Source organism: Chlorocebus sabaeus, chromosome 6, assembly GCF_047675955.1.
Source record: "Chlorocebus sabaeus isolate Y175 chromosome 6, mChlSab1.0.hap1, whole genome shotgun sequence".
NCBI lineage: Eukaryota > Metazoa > Chordata > Mammalia > Primates > Cercopithecidae > Chlorocebus > Chlorocebus sabaeus.
This window is the reverse complement of record NC_132909.1, coordinates 2,431,680-2,445,768: the sequence shown is the minus strand read 5'-3', so window position 1 is coordinate 2,445,768 and position 14,089 is coordinate 2,431,680. Positions and strand designations below refer to the sequence as shown.

The 14,089-nt window shown below is 43.8% G+C and overlaps 1 protein-coding gene across 1 annotated transcript in view; it reads right to left on the bottom strand.

Annotated features, from left to right (window-relative positions):
• NLRP13 (NLR family pyrin domain containing 13) overlaps positions 1 to 9,908 on the bottom strand; it is a 40,541-nt gene extending 30,633 nt beyond the window's left edge. Inside the window, exons 1-4 of the mRNA XM_038006378.2 lie at positions 9,565 to 9,908; positions 1,999 to 2,067; positions 953 to 1,021; positions 288 to 353 (exon numbers count right to left, since the gene is read on the bottom strand). Coding sequence (XP_037862306.2) covers positions 288 to 353; positions 953 to 1,021; positions 1,999 to 2,067; positions 9,565 to 9,883 — 523 coding nt within the window. The 5' untranslated portion in view covers positions 9,884 to 9,908. The remainder of the gene's footprint in view (positions 1 to 287; positions 354 to 952; positions 1,022 to 1,998; positions 2,068 to 9,564) is intronic.
• Between the last annotated feature and the right edge of the window lie 4,181 nt (positions 9,909 to 14,089).

The following is a 14,089-nucleotide window of genomic DNA, read 5'->3' as shown; positions in this document are numbered from 1 at the left end:
TACAGCACCATCCTCCATGTCTGGGCAGCCCGGTCCCCTAGCCTGCTCTTTTGCTGGATATCTGTGTCTGAGTGCATTTTTTCATCCATCATTTGGCCAGGGTCTGTGGATTAGACCCTGCATTTTTCAATAAATTGTACTGGAAGAAGTAGTTGGGAAGAGCTTTTAATTTCTTGCATACCGTAAGTTGAAGAAAATGTCAGTAGGAGGCAACTCTACTCTGAACCTAGTGAAACCAGCGCTCATCGAGCAACCTGTCCATTACCAACATAAAGTAGTGTACACACCTGCTTCTTCTAGCATCTCTGGTTCTTCTTGGTTTGGATCTTGGCATCCCTGAACCTGTACATTCCCTGAAATAAACAGTGATGATGAGACAAGAAAATACCCCAGACTGAAAATGGGCCACAATGATAAAGGCTCTCAGTAGAACCAACTCTTTCTATGGCAAACTTGAGAGTGAAGAGACTGGAGGAATCAGAATGCACAGTTTGTATTTATTTAAGAGATGGAGTCTCGCTCTGTCACCCACACTAGAGTACAGTGGTACCATCTTGGCTCACTGCAACCTTTGCCTCCCAGGTTCAAGAGATTCTCCTGCCTTAGCTTCCCGAGTAGCTGGGATTACAGGCACACACCACCAGGCCCGGCTGATTTTTGTATTTTTAGTAGAGATGGGGTTTCACCATGTTGGCCAGGCTGGTCTCGAACTCCTGACCTCAGGTGATCTGCCCGCCTCGGCCTCCCAAAGTGCTGGGATTATACACATGAGCCACTCTGCCCAGCCCTAAGTTATTATTTAATAAATAATGGAAGAACTAGATGGAAAGAACCTAAAATTTTTTTATGTACCATAAATTCAAGAAATTTCAGTGTAGGCAGCAAACGTGGACCAATGAAGCAAGTGCTCTATCAAGCAACCTGTCAGTTATTGACAAAGTAATGTACACACCTGTTTCTTCTTCTAGCTCCTCTGGTTCTTCTTGGTTTGGATCCTGGCATCCCTGGGTCTGCATGTTCCCTGAAATAAACAGTGACGATGAGATATGAAAGTACCCCAGACTGAAAATGGGCCAGCAGGAACAGAAGTCCCCAGTGGAACCACCTTTTTCTATGGCAAATGGGATTGAAGTGACTGGAAGAATCAGAATGCCTAATTTATATTTTTTATTTTTTGAGATGGAGTCTGACTCTGTCACCCAGGCTGGAGTGCAGTGGTGCAATCTCGGCTCACTGCAATCTCCACCTTCGGGGTTCAAGTGATTTTCCTGCCTCAGCCTCCCAAGTAGCTGAGATTACAGGCACCCACTATGCCTGGCTAATTTTCGTATTTTTAGTAGAGATGGGGTTTCACCATGTTGGCCAGGCTGGTGTCAAACTTCACCTCAAATGATCCACCCGCCTCAGCCTCCCAAGGTGCCAGGATTACAGGCATGAGCCTTCGTGCCTGACTGTAAGTTATTATTTAATAAGAAATACTGGAAGAACTAGATGGAAAGAGTTAATTTTTTTATGTACTATAAATTCAAGAAATTTCAGCGTAGGTAGCAAATGTGGACCAATGAAATCAGTACTCCATCAAGCAACCTGTTGATTACTGACATAAAGTAGTATATACACCTGTTTCTTCTTCTAGCTCCTCTGGTTCTTCCTGGTTTGGATCTTGGCATCCCTGGGTCTGCACGTTCTCTGAAATCAACAGGGATGATGAGATATGAAAGTATCCCAGACTGAAAATGGGCCAGCAATAACAGAAGCCCCCAGTAGAACCAACTTTTTCTATGGCAAATGGGACTGAAGAGACTGGAGGAGTCAGTATGCCCAGTTTACAGTAAGTTATTATTTAATAAGCAATACTGAAAGAATTAGTTGGAACGTTTTTAATTTTTTATGCACTATAAATTCAAGAAATTTCAGAGTAGGCAGCGGATGTGGACCAGTGAAACGAGTGCTCCATCAAGCAACTTGTCCGTTATCAACTTAAAATAGTGTGCACACCTGCTGCTGCTTCAAGCATCTCCACGTCTTCTTGGGTTGGACCTTGGAGCTCCTGGGTCTGCACATTCCCTGAAACAAACAGTGATGATGACATGTGAAAATAACCCAGACTGAAAATGGACCAGCAATAATGGAGGCTCTCAGTAGAACCAACTCCTTCTATGACAAACTGGAGGTTGAAGGTCTGATTCCTCCAGTTTTCTCAAGCTCCATTAGCCCAACTGAAGATGCAGTGGGCACTCGGGAAAGTCCACAGCACACGCTAAGCACATTCCTGCCTCAGGTCCTTGGCTCCAGCCCTCCCCGGTGCCTGGATCCCCAGACATCTGCTTAGTTCACTCTCACAAGGCTCTGCTCAAATCTCACTTCCACAATGGTGCCTGATAAGCCTGATTGTGACCACCACCTTTATCTTTAATCACATACCTTAGCCTCTCCCCATCTGCCTTATCCTCCATTTGCACTTGTCACCTTTTAACACACCATGTGATTTATGTATTATGTCTATTGCCTGTCTAGGGAGATGGCTAGTCTATTCATGGATTCATCCCAAATGTGGAGAACAGTACCCCACACAGAGAAGCCGCTCTAATATCTTTGGAATAAAATACCATAGGAATAAAAGCACCAAGAATTGGGTTCAAACCAAGTCCCTCAATTTGCTGCACCATCACCACTCTGAATGTCCCCTTCCTCATGAGCTAGAAGACTTCGTCTATGACTCAGTGGCCAAACTCATTTTACTGTGTAGTACATAGTTGCTATGGGCCGATACCTTATAAGGGATTTGCATCTAAAGAGACATGGCTCTAATATTTACAACTCCATTGACTGTCACTGTTTACATGGTTTGTTCTGGTTAGCAAGCTGAGTCCTGTACTTCCTCCAGATGTTCCATGTTCCTTCAGAGAATAAGAATCCATCATTCTCTAACCATGGTAGCCTAGGTCAAAGAATCCCAGCTCTCTGAAGCTCTACAAACCCTACCTATGGAGTCTAAGTCCTATGTCCATATATTCAAGCTGAAGTCTGTCCTGAATTCTAACCCTCCTAGAAGCAGGGAACCCAAGTAGGAACCTTTTCCTAGGCATAACCCAAGCAGAAGAAAAGTAGACGATTTTCCCCCCGTTGCTGGCTCTGGTTTATCCAAAAGTCAACTGTCTGACATGTGGCATTTCCTCTGTTGCAAACGAATCCAACGCCATGAGCTTTCCAGGTGATAGCTTTACTGTCAAGGATCAGGCATCGCCATCTGGATCTTAATAGATGAAGACTCTAGATTTAGTGGGGACCACCTGTCATAAGAGCCATGCTGTTCTAGATGAACAGCCTAGCAGGACCAGTACATGGCTTCAAAGAGAAAACAAAGGTTAAAAATTAGTAAGTTTTTGCTTATTCTCCCTAATGCTTAGGGAACTTTGCAAGGACATGAAGAAATAGCAAAGAGCAGGTGTATGAAAGTTCCACCGGTCCCTCACCAAGCCTCGGTATTCCTCCATTCTCTGGTGAGGCGCACTTATCTGAATATGTTTTAAATGCCAGAGGAGCATGTTTTTAGATCACCAGCCTATTCTTTCTACACCCAACATTACTCCCCCAGGCCCCATCGATTTACTTAGCAGGGTCTTTATCCTAATCCTAGACACCCCTGAATGGAGGGAAGCACGGGTGGCTCACACATAAATATGCACTTAAGTCAGTGTGGTCCCTATTCCCATTGCATGTGTTAAAACTCACTGCCAATGTGGAGGATGGTGGGGAAAAGTTTGGCCTTTTCTTCAAGGTCACCCCCAAAATCTGCTTTAGTGGAAAGTGATTCCTACATAATTAAAAATGCAATGCAGGAAGAATATAGAGTACTTTTAAACGTTTAAACGTTTATGTATATAACGAAGTAACTTTGAAAAGTACGAATTCTACCCAGGCATGGCCAGATGATTTTTGACAAAGTTGCAGAAGCAATTCAATAGAGAAAGTTCTTTTCAACAAATGGTGCTGGAGTCAATGGATATCTATACATGGAAAAAATAAAAGAAAAGGGATGGCAATCTAAACTTTACACCTTATTCAGGAGAAAAAGAAAGAAAGAAAGAAAAAAAAACCCAAAGGAGAGAATAGATTTAAGTATAAAAGGTAAAAACCAGCCCAGCACGTTGGCTCACACCTGTACTCTCAGCACTTTGAGAGGCTGAGGCAGGCAGATCACGAGGTCAGGAGTTTGGGATCAGCCTGCCCAGCATGGGGAAACCCCGTCTCTAATAAAAATACAAAAGATAGCTGGGCATGGTGGCAGGTGCCTGTAATCCCAGCTACTTGGGAGGCTGAGGCAGGAGAATCGCTTGAACCCTGGAGGCAGAAGTTGCAGTGAGCCAAGATCATGCCACTGCACTCCAGCCTGGGTGACAGAACGAGACTCCATCTAGAGGGAAAAAAAAAGAAAAAGTAAAAACTATAACACATTTGCCTTTGATTATTCTCTTTTGGCTATGAAATAAAGTTTAATTCCTTTCAAAATAATCCCATTTCTGACTTCCATTTGTACACCTATGGAAGCCAGTGTACAGGGCACTAAGAACCAACTGATCCACCAGTGGAATAAATAGATTCTTCCACTGGAAATTTGCAGACATATCCTTGGGTGGGGTAGAGGGTGTGTGTGTAGTGAGATGACACTCTCCCAGCTCTGATACTGCTGGCGAGGCGCCATGCTTAAGCAATCACCCATAAACCACCAGGGCAAGTGACGCTATCAGATAAAAAACCACCCCAAAGATCAACTAACATAGGAGTTCCTTCTCTGTGCCCAGTGCCTTCTAAGCATTTCACCCTAGAAATGTAGAGGTTGGAACAGTGAACCCAGTTTAAGAAAGAATTGCAGCCCCGTGGTAAGATCATTTGTCCAAGGTTACCGTTCGGCAGCTGGAACTAGCCTTTGAATCCAGGCATCCTGACTCTAGAACCTGAGTCCTTAAGCCAATAATCCCTAAAAGACAGTACATGGGTCCCTGTATACACACGTGTGTCCACAAACTCACTCTCAGATGCATATCCCACAGCACTGGTCAAGTACAGAGATACTCATGGTACAGTTTCCTAGATGATGGGGCTAACGGGGCCCTAAGAACCACCCGATCCACCTGCCGGGCTTTTGTCATCCCCTGCGTGACTGGTGAGGTGGATGTGGCCCAGGGCTTTCTCCTGCTTGAGAGGTATCTTCCACACGACCCACGCCTTTAGAAGGCCAAGTAGGAACCAGACAAGGACCAGGGAAATGGGGCTCCTCTGATGTGCCCCGCCCGGGCCTGCAGCCTTCAGGCAGGAAGTTGATGCTGCCATTCAGAATCAGCAGCAAGAAACAAAGGAGAAATGCTTGAGGGGAGGGACACCCCACCTACCCTGATGTGGTTCTGAGGCATTGCCGGCCTCTATCCCAGTATCTCACATACCCCATAAATAGATACACCTACTACGTATCCAGAATTTTTAAAATACAAGTCTAAATTTTAAAAAAATCAGTGACAAGAAAGAGGATAAATGCTTGAGGTAATGGACACTCCATTTACCCCTGTGACTATTACCCAATGCATGCCAGTATCAAAATATCTCATATACCCCATAAATATATATACCTGCTATGCATCCAGAATTTTTAAAATTTAAGTTTAAATTAAAAAAAAATCAGTGACAAGAAACAGGATAAATGCTTGAGGTGACAGACACTCCATTTACCCTGTGACTATTATGCCATGCATGCCGTTATCAAAATATCTCATATACCCCATATATATACCTACTATGCATCTAGAATTTTTAAAATTTAAGTTTAAATTTTAAAAAAATTAGTGACAAGAAACAGGATAAATGCTTGAGGTGATGGACACTCCATTTACCCCTGTGACTATTACCCAATGCATGCCAGTTTCAAAGTACCTCATATACCCCTTAAATATATACACCTACTATGTATCCAAAAACTAAGTTTATATTTTTAAAACTCAGCAACAAGATAGAAAGTTCTTCCTTTGAGAGCATTCTCCTCTGTGCAAATTCCTCTCTCCAGGTCTCTATAAAGAGAGATATTTGGTTGGAAACAGAATTTAAGAGTTCTAAATCTCTATTTCCAATCTCTGATATCCTTTCTTCAGGACTAAAACACCAAAAGCAATGGCAACAAAAGCCAAAATTGACAAATGGGATCTAATTGAACCAAAGAGCTTCTGCACAGCAAAAGAAACTACCATCAGAGTGTACAGGCAATCTGCAGAATGGGAGAAAATTTTTGCAATCTATCCATGTGACAAAGGGCTAATATCCAGAATCTACAAAGAACTTAAATTTACAAGAAAAACACAACCAACCCCATCGAAAAGTGGGCGAATTGTATGAACAGACACTTCTCAAAAGACGACATTTATGCAGCCAACAGACATATGAAAAAAAGTTCATCATCACTGGTCATTAGAGAAATGCAAATCAAAACCACATTGAGATACCATCTCACACCAGTTAGAATGGCAACCATTAAGTCAGGAAACAACAGATGCTGGAGAGGATGTGGAGAAATAGGAACGCTTTTATGCTGTTGGTAGGAATGTAAATTAGTTGAACCATTGTGGAAGACAGTGTGGTGATTCCTCAAGGATCTAGAACTAGAAATACCATTTGACCCAGCAATCCCATTACTGGGTGTATACCCAAAGGATTATAAACCATTCTACTATAAAGACACATGCACACATATGTTTATTGTGGCACTGTTCACATTAACAAAGACTTGGAACCAACCCAAATGCCCATCAACAATAGACTGGATTAAGAAAATGTGGCACATATACACCATGGAATACTATGCAGCCATAAAAAAGGATGAGTTCATGTCCTTTGCAGGGACATAGATGAAGCTGGAAATCATTCTCGGCAAACTAACACAAGAACAGAAAACCAAACACCGTATGTTCTCACTCATAAGTGGGAGCTAGACAGTGAGAACATACTGACACAGGGAGGGGAACATCACACACTGGGCCTATCAGTCGGTGGGGGGCTAGGGGAGGGATAGTATTAGGAGAACTACCTAATGTACATGATGGGTTGATGGGTGCAGCAAACCACAATGGCATGTGTATACCTATATAACGAAACTGCACATTCTGCACATGTATCTGGAACTTAAAGTATAATTTAAAAAAAAGAAATTAAGACAGTAAAAAAAAAAGAATTCTAAATCACATTCCCTAGTTGTCTGCTTTATATCTGCCTATTACAAACAAGAATATCTGAAGGCTTTAAAAATGAGAGAGGGACAGGGAAAAAGAGGGTGGAGTGGTGTTCTAGTCTCCATCCCATCCTCCTGCCCACCAGAAGATGCACAAAGCCCGAACTTGTATGACTCAGAATGCCCAGTACCCGGGATTCTGATATGGAAGACTCAGTATTGCCCACTCTCCTTCCTTAGAACTCACTCATTTTGGGGTAGGAGAAGCTGTACATGGTCAAGCCCAGAGCCTTTGGAGACACACTGCCTGGGCTCACGTCCCAGCTCTCCTGCTCCACCAGCTCTGTGACCTTGGAAAATGTACTTAAGCTGTCTGTGTCTCAGTTTCCTTCTCTGTAAGATATGAATAATAGGACCTCCTTCTTATATTATTAGTGAAGAGTCAGTACAAATACATAGAAAGCATTAAGCTAAATACCTGGTTTATGGCCAGGCACGGTGGCTCTAGCCTGTAATCCCAGAATTTTGGGAGGCTGAGGTGGGCAGATCACCTGAGGTCACGAGCTCGAGACCAGCCTGGCCAACATGGCAAAACCCCATCTCTACTAAAAACACAAAAATTAGCCAGGCGTGGTGGTGAGTGCCTGTAATCCCAGCTACTCGGGAGGCTGAGGCAGGGAGAATCCCTTGAACCCGGGAGGCAGAGGTTGCAGTGAGCCCAGATCGCACTATTGCACTCCAGCTTGGGTGACAAGCAAAACTCCATCTCAAAATAATCAATCAATCAATCAATCAATCAATGTCTGGTTTATAACAGGCACCAGGAAACATTATGAGTATTTTCAACAGATCTCATAGGCGGTCAGTTCTGCTATAAAGTGACATACGCATTCTGAAAACTCACCACAGCAGATTCAACCGTGCACTAAAACCACACGACTTATGGGAAACAGAATCAGTGATTTTATATACTATATACATTATTTTATATATTTATAATTTTAAGCAGAAGCTTAAACAGCACAGTTTTGCACTTGCTAATTACAAAATACTTTATAACACAATAAACGGCCGGGCGCGGGGGCTCACGCCTGTAATCCCAGCACTTTGGGAGGCTGAGGCATGCAGATCACAAGGTCAGGAGATCGAGACCATCCTGGCTAACACGGTGACACCCCGTCTCTACTACAAATATAAAAAATTAGCCGGGCGTGGTGGTGGGCGCCCGTAGTCCCAGCTAGTCAGGAGGCTGAGACAGGAGAATGGCGGGAACCCGGGAGGTGGAGCTTGCAGTGAGCCGAGATCGCACCACTGCACTCCAGCCTGGGCCACAGAGCGAGACTCTGTCTCAAAAAACAAACAAACAAAAAAAAAAACACAATAAACTGCAGAATCCTACAACACCACAGTCGGCCCTGCAATACCACAGAAGATGTGGCATGAAACTTTACCTTGAGTAAAACATGAACTTTGTGAACAGGGGAAGTGTTGCAGCTTGTGAGTTTTTGTGAAGTGGTGGAAGAACAATAATCTGCAGAATGGGCAGGGCTCGTACTGAGGAAGCGGGTAGATGTTTCAGATGTATGCCTGTGTGCATTTTGTACAATCCTACGTGGCTCTGCTCAGCGGAGTGCAGGGTCAGTGGGTTGCGGGGTTGGGGGGTGTTTGTTGTGCTTTCTCAGTGTTTCTCTTAGGCAAAACCATGCGTAAGCTAACATGACATTTGTGCTGTGCTCAAGTTGTTCCCTAATACAACAATCACATTGGGACAAATTTGCATTTTTAAAAGAAGGCTGGGCTGGTCGCAGTGGCTCACACCTGTAATCCCAGCGCTTTGGAAGGCAGAGGCAAGCAGATCGTGAGGTCAGGAGATTGAGACCATCCTGGCTAACACGGTGAAACACCGTCTCTACTAAAAATAGAAAAAATTAGCCGGGCGTGGTGGCTCGTGCCTGTAGTCCCAGCTATTCGGGAGGCTGAGGCATGAGAATCACTTCAACCTGGGAGGCAGAGGTTACAGTGAGCTGAGGTCGCACCACTGCACACCAGCCTGGGCAACAGAGCAAGACTCAGTCTCAAAAAAAAAAAAAAAAAAAAAAGGAAGGCTTATAACAGAACTGAATGTTCCTCTTCCAATTCCCTTTCTTGTCTTTGCTACTCCTTCCCAGGCTAGAGCACTAAATCTTTAAGCTTTCAGGCCATTGAAGGTTACACTGTTGTACATTATCAAGGAGGATTTGTAGAGGGAGATCAGCCATGTGGAATGACCCCATGGAAAGAAACCCAGCGGCTACCTCCTTGCTCTCAGGAGTGCCAAGCAGTCCCCCGCCTTCCTTCTCGAGGACTCTTACCTTTCATCTTGGCTCTAACTTCCTCACACAGTGAAGTCAGATTCATTGTCTGGAAGATGCCGAGGACCACTTTCCATGCCTGACCTTTTGGGAAGTGTTCGTCCAAAAGAAAGGACAGATTGAAGGGGTCGGCAGCCCTCAAATTGGCCCAGGGGATATGCGGGAAGTGCCCCTGGGGGGCCGACCAGAAGTCCATCAGCTGCTGGGGTTCCAGGCAAAGCTTGAATTCCTCTAGCTGATACTGATCCAGAGCCACCAGGTAAGGCAGAAGCCCTTGGTTGGTACCGCCGTCGGCCCAGGTGGTTACAGAAAAGCTCATCTTGCCCGACACGTGCAATTTCTCACTTTAACAATGTTCTCCTACATCCACAGAACACTTGGGGCCTACAGAAAAGAAGGAGAGAGTTGAAATCATAAGCCATAAATATCACCTCCTCACTGTCTAGACTACACATTTGAGTATTTTCGCTTCACAGTACTTCCTGCTACTTGTGTTACTACACTTTTTTGTTTTTTTGAGACGGAGTCTCACTCTGTCCCCCAGGCTGGAGTGCAGTGGCGCAATCTCAGCTCACTGCAACCTCCGCCTCCCGGGTTCAAGCGATTCTCCTGCCTCAGCCTCCTGAGTAAGCTGCACTACAGGTGCCCGCCACCACACCCAGCTAATTTTTGTATTTTCAGTAGAGATGGGGTTTCACCACGTTGGCCAGGGGCGGTCTCCTGAGGTCACATGATCCATGGACCTTGGCCTCCCAAAGTGTTGGGATTACAAGCGTGAGCCACTGCGCTCAATCTTGTATACTTATTTATGTCTCTCGTCTGCAAGAACGTAGACTCCATTTAGACAGAGACCTTGCCTGTCTTACTCTTGGGTGTAACACCAGAGTGTTCTCTGCTCTGCCTACAACAGGGCCTGGCATCTAGGAGGAACTCGGCAATAAAGGATACGGAGCATTGACTCTACACCATGCATTATGGCCTTTGTTTTATTCTGTCAACAACCAGAGGACTAGGATGGTTATTATCTCTATTTTAGAGAAGTGACAATGGGGGTGGGGGGCTAGGGGAGGGATAGCATTAGGAGAAATACCTTAAATAGATGATGGGTTGATGGGTGCAGTGTATACCTATATAACAAACCTGTACATTCTGCATATGTATCCCCAAATTTAAGTATAATAAAAATAAATTTTAAAAGTGGCAATAAAATGACATCTTTAATTGCTATTTTTAGAAACCTACCAGCCTAGACTGTATGGCCGTGAAAATGTCCTTGACATAGGGGGACTAAATAAAGATGTTTCCAGTCAACAGGTGAGAGGATTTGCTGCCAGCAGATATGCGTATCACACAAAACTACCTAAGAAGTAGTTTATCAGAGGAAAGGATGGAAGTGTGTCAAGAAACAAAGAGCCACAGAAATGGTCAGTCTGCGGATAAATGTAAAGGGAAAATGACTCTTGACGTCATCTTGTGGAATTTATAACATACAGAGTAAAATATGAAGACAGTAACAAAGGAGGAGAGGGAAATACATAAAGCTGAAGTCAAAGATGAGTACTGAGGCCGAGTGCGGCGGCTCAAGCCTGTAATCCCAGCACTTTGGGAGGCCGAGGGGTGTGGATCACCTGAGGTCAGGGTTTGAGACCAGCCTGGCCAACACAACAAACCCATCTCTACTAAAAAGACAAAAATTAGCCAGGTATGGTGGCAGGTGCCTGTAATCCCAGCTACTCAGGAGGCTGAGGCAGGAGAATCGCTTGAATCCAGGAGGCGGGGGTTGCAGTGAGCCGAGATTGTGCCACTGCACTCCATCCTGGGCTACAGAGCAACCCCGTCTCTAAATAAATAAATAAATTTTAAAAATCAATATTCAAATTTCTAGGATAACCATCATAAGACTGAAGGATGTATAACCAAAAAGTTACCAGAAATTAAATATTTATTCAAAAGATGAGAACACATGGACACACAGAGGAGAACCAGAGACACTGGGGCCTATCGGAGCGGGGAGGGGCAGAGGAGGGAGAAGAGCAGGAAAAATCACTAATGGGTACTGGGCTTAACCCCTGGGTAATGAAATAACCTGAACAAAACCCCATGACAAAAGTTTACCTATGTAACAAACCTGCACATCTACCCCTGAACTTAAATTTAAACCAAGATAACAAGAGAAATAAGAGAACGGGAGACAAATGGAACAAATAGAAAACAAATAAGATGGTGTGCTGAAACTAAAATGAGTCAATTACATAAGTGTGAATGGACTAAATATTTTAATTGAAGAATATCTGCTAAACTAGATTAGATACAAAAAGGCATACTTTAAATATGAGAGCATAAAACATGTAAAATAATGAAAAAAGATACAGTATAAAAACCCTAACCTGAAGAAAAGTAGGTACAGTCGTATCACGTTCAGAGTAGATTTTAAGGCAAAATTAATCATTAAATATAGAGGACATTTTATAAGAAGATCATTCCCATATGAAGATATAGTAATGCTAATCTGTATGTACCCAACAGTATAGCTTCAAAATATGTAACAAAAATACAGTTAAAAGATTGATTAGTTTAAGATTTAAACACACATCTCATTAACTGGGGGGAACACACAGAAAGAAAATGATCAAGATACAGGATATCTAAACCACATAATTAACAACCTGACCTAATTGGTTAAACAATTAGAACAATATACCCAACAAATGCAGTAAAAACACTTCCGTTTTTGTAAATGGGAAGAATGCTGCATCAGGCACCTCAGAAATGAGGTTATCCAAATGGCCAAAATGCATGACTCATTGGAAAATTTAAATTGAAACCACAATAAGATACTACTACACCTAGGCCAGGCACGGTGGCTTATACCTGTAATCTCAGCACTTTGGGAACCCGAGGTGGGCAGATCACCTGAGATCAGGAGTTTGAGACCACCCTGGCCAACATGGTGAAATCTTGTGTCTACTAGAAGCGCAAAAAATTAGCCAGGCCTGGTAGTTCACAGCTATAATCCCAGCTACTCGGGAGGCTGAGGCAGGAGAATTGCTTGAGCCCAGGAGGCAGAGGTTGCAGTGAGCTGAGATTACACCATTGCACTCCAGCCTAGGTAACAGAGCAAGACTCCATCTCAAAAAAAAAAAGAAGAAGAAGATAATACTACACCTACGTGAAGTGACTGAAATGATTAGGGCTGATATTACAAATGTTGTTGAAGATGCGGAGCAATTGGAACTCCCATATGTTACTTGTGAGAGTGTGAAAGCCACTTTGTAACTGGCCTAAGCAAAACATTCACTGTAGTTCAAATGCCTGCCTCTGGACAGGAAGGAGCTGAGCAAATAAGCCAGAACAGAGAAGCTACCTGATCTAACCAAAACCTTAATCCTCAGTGTGTCACTCCTGCTACAGTCTAAATGTTTGTGTCCCTCAAATTTTATAGTTGAAACCTAACCATGAACGCGATATTATTAAGAGGTAGAGTCTTTAAGAGGTAGTCATGATGGAGGAAGCTACGTGAATAGGAGTTGGGACCTTACTCAAGAGGTTGAATGGAGCAACCGCATCTCGTTTTGCCCTTCCTTTCCTTCACCGTGTGGGGATACAGCAAGAGGTGCCATTTACGAAGCAGACAGCAGGCTTTCAGACACTGAATCCGCTGGCACTTCAACCCTGGACCTCCCAGCCTCTAGAACTGCAAGAAATCAATTTCTGCTCTTTATAAATTACCCAGTCTAAGATATTTTGTTACGGCAGCAGGAACAGACTAAGACAACTCCCTAAATGCAAAAAAAGAACTGTCCAGGAAAGTTTCTGAGCCTTTCTCTATCCTGCAATAGGCCTTCAAAACATCCTGGTCAAAAACACATACTCTGCCCAGAGTTTCCTTTCTCTCCTACACCAACCAGATAGCAACACCCAAGACACGCACTGTCCCCAAGACTGAGGTAGTTTGTTTTTTTGGTTTGTTTTTTCAGAGGGAGTCTCACTCCGTCACCCAGTGGCCGGATCTCAGCCCACTGCAACCTCTGCCTCCCAGGTTCAAGCAATTCTTCTGCCTCCGCCTCTCAAGTAGCTGGGATTACAGGCAGGTGCCACCACACCTGGCTAATTTTTGTCTTTTTAGCAAAGATGGGGTTTTGCCATGTTGGCCAGGCTGGTCTCAAACTCTTGACCTCAGGTGATCCACTGGCCTTGGCCTCCCAAAGTGTTGAGATTACAGGCGTGAGCCACTGCACCCGGCCACTGGTTGTTTCAGTGATTAGGGGAAGGGGGAGAAGGGAAAAGATTTACAAATACAAACATCTTTTCACTTAAAACACAAGCACTTATTTCTATAAGAAAACCAGTAATATTCTGAAAATACGAACTCCTCCTGGTAAATTAAGGATCAATTAATTGTGCTGAACCTAGCTCTTAATGTCGTTTCCCACCCTGAACCTAGCTCTTAATGTCTTGTTTCCCGCCCCTGAGAAAACGCAACGCAAGAATAAAGGAAGGGAGGAAATGGTGGTGGTAAACATTG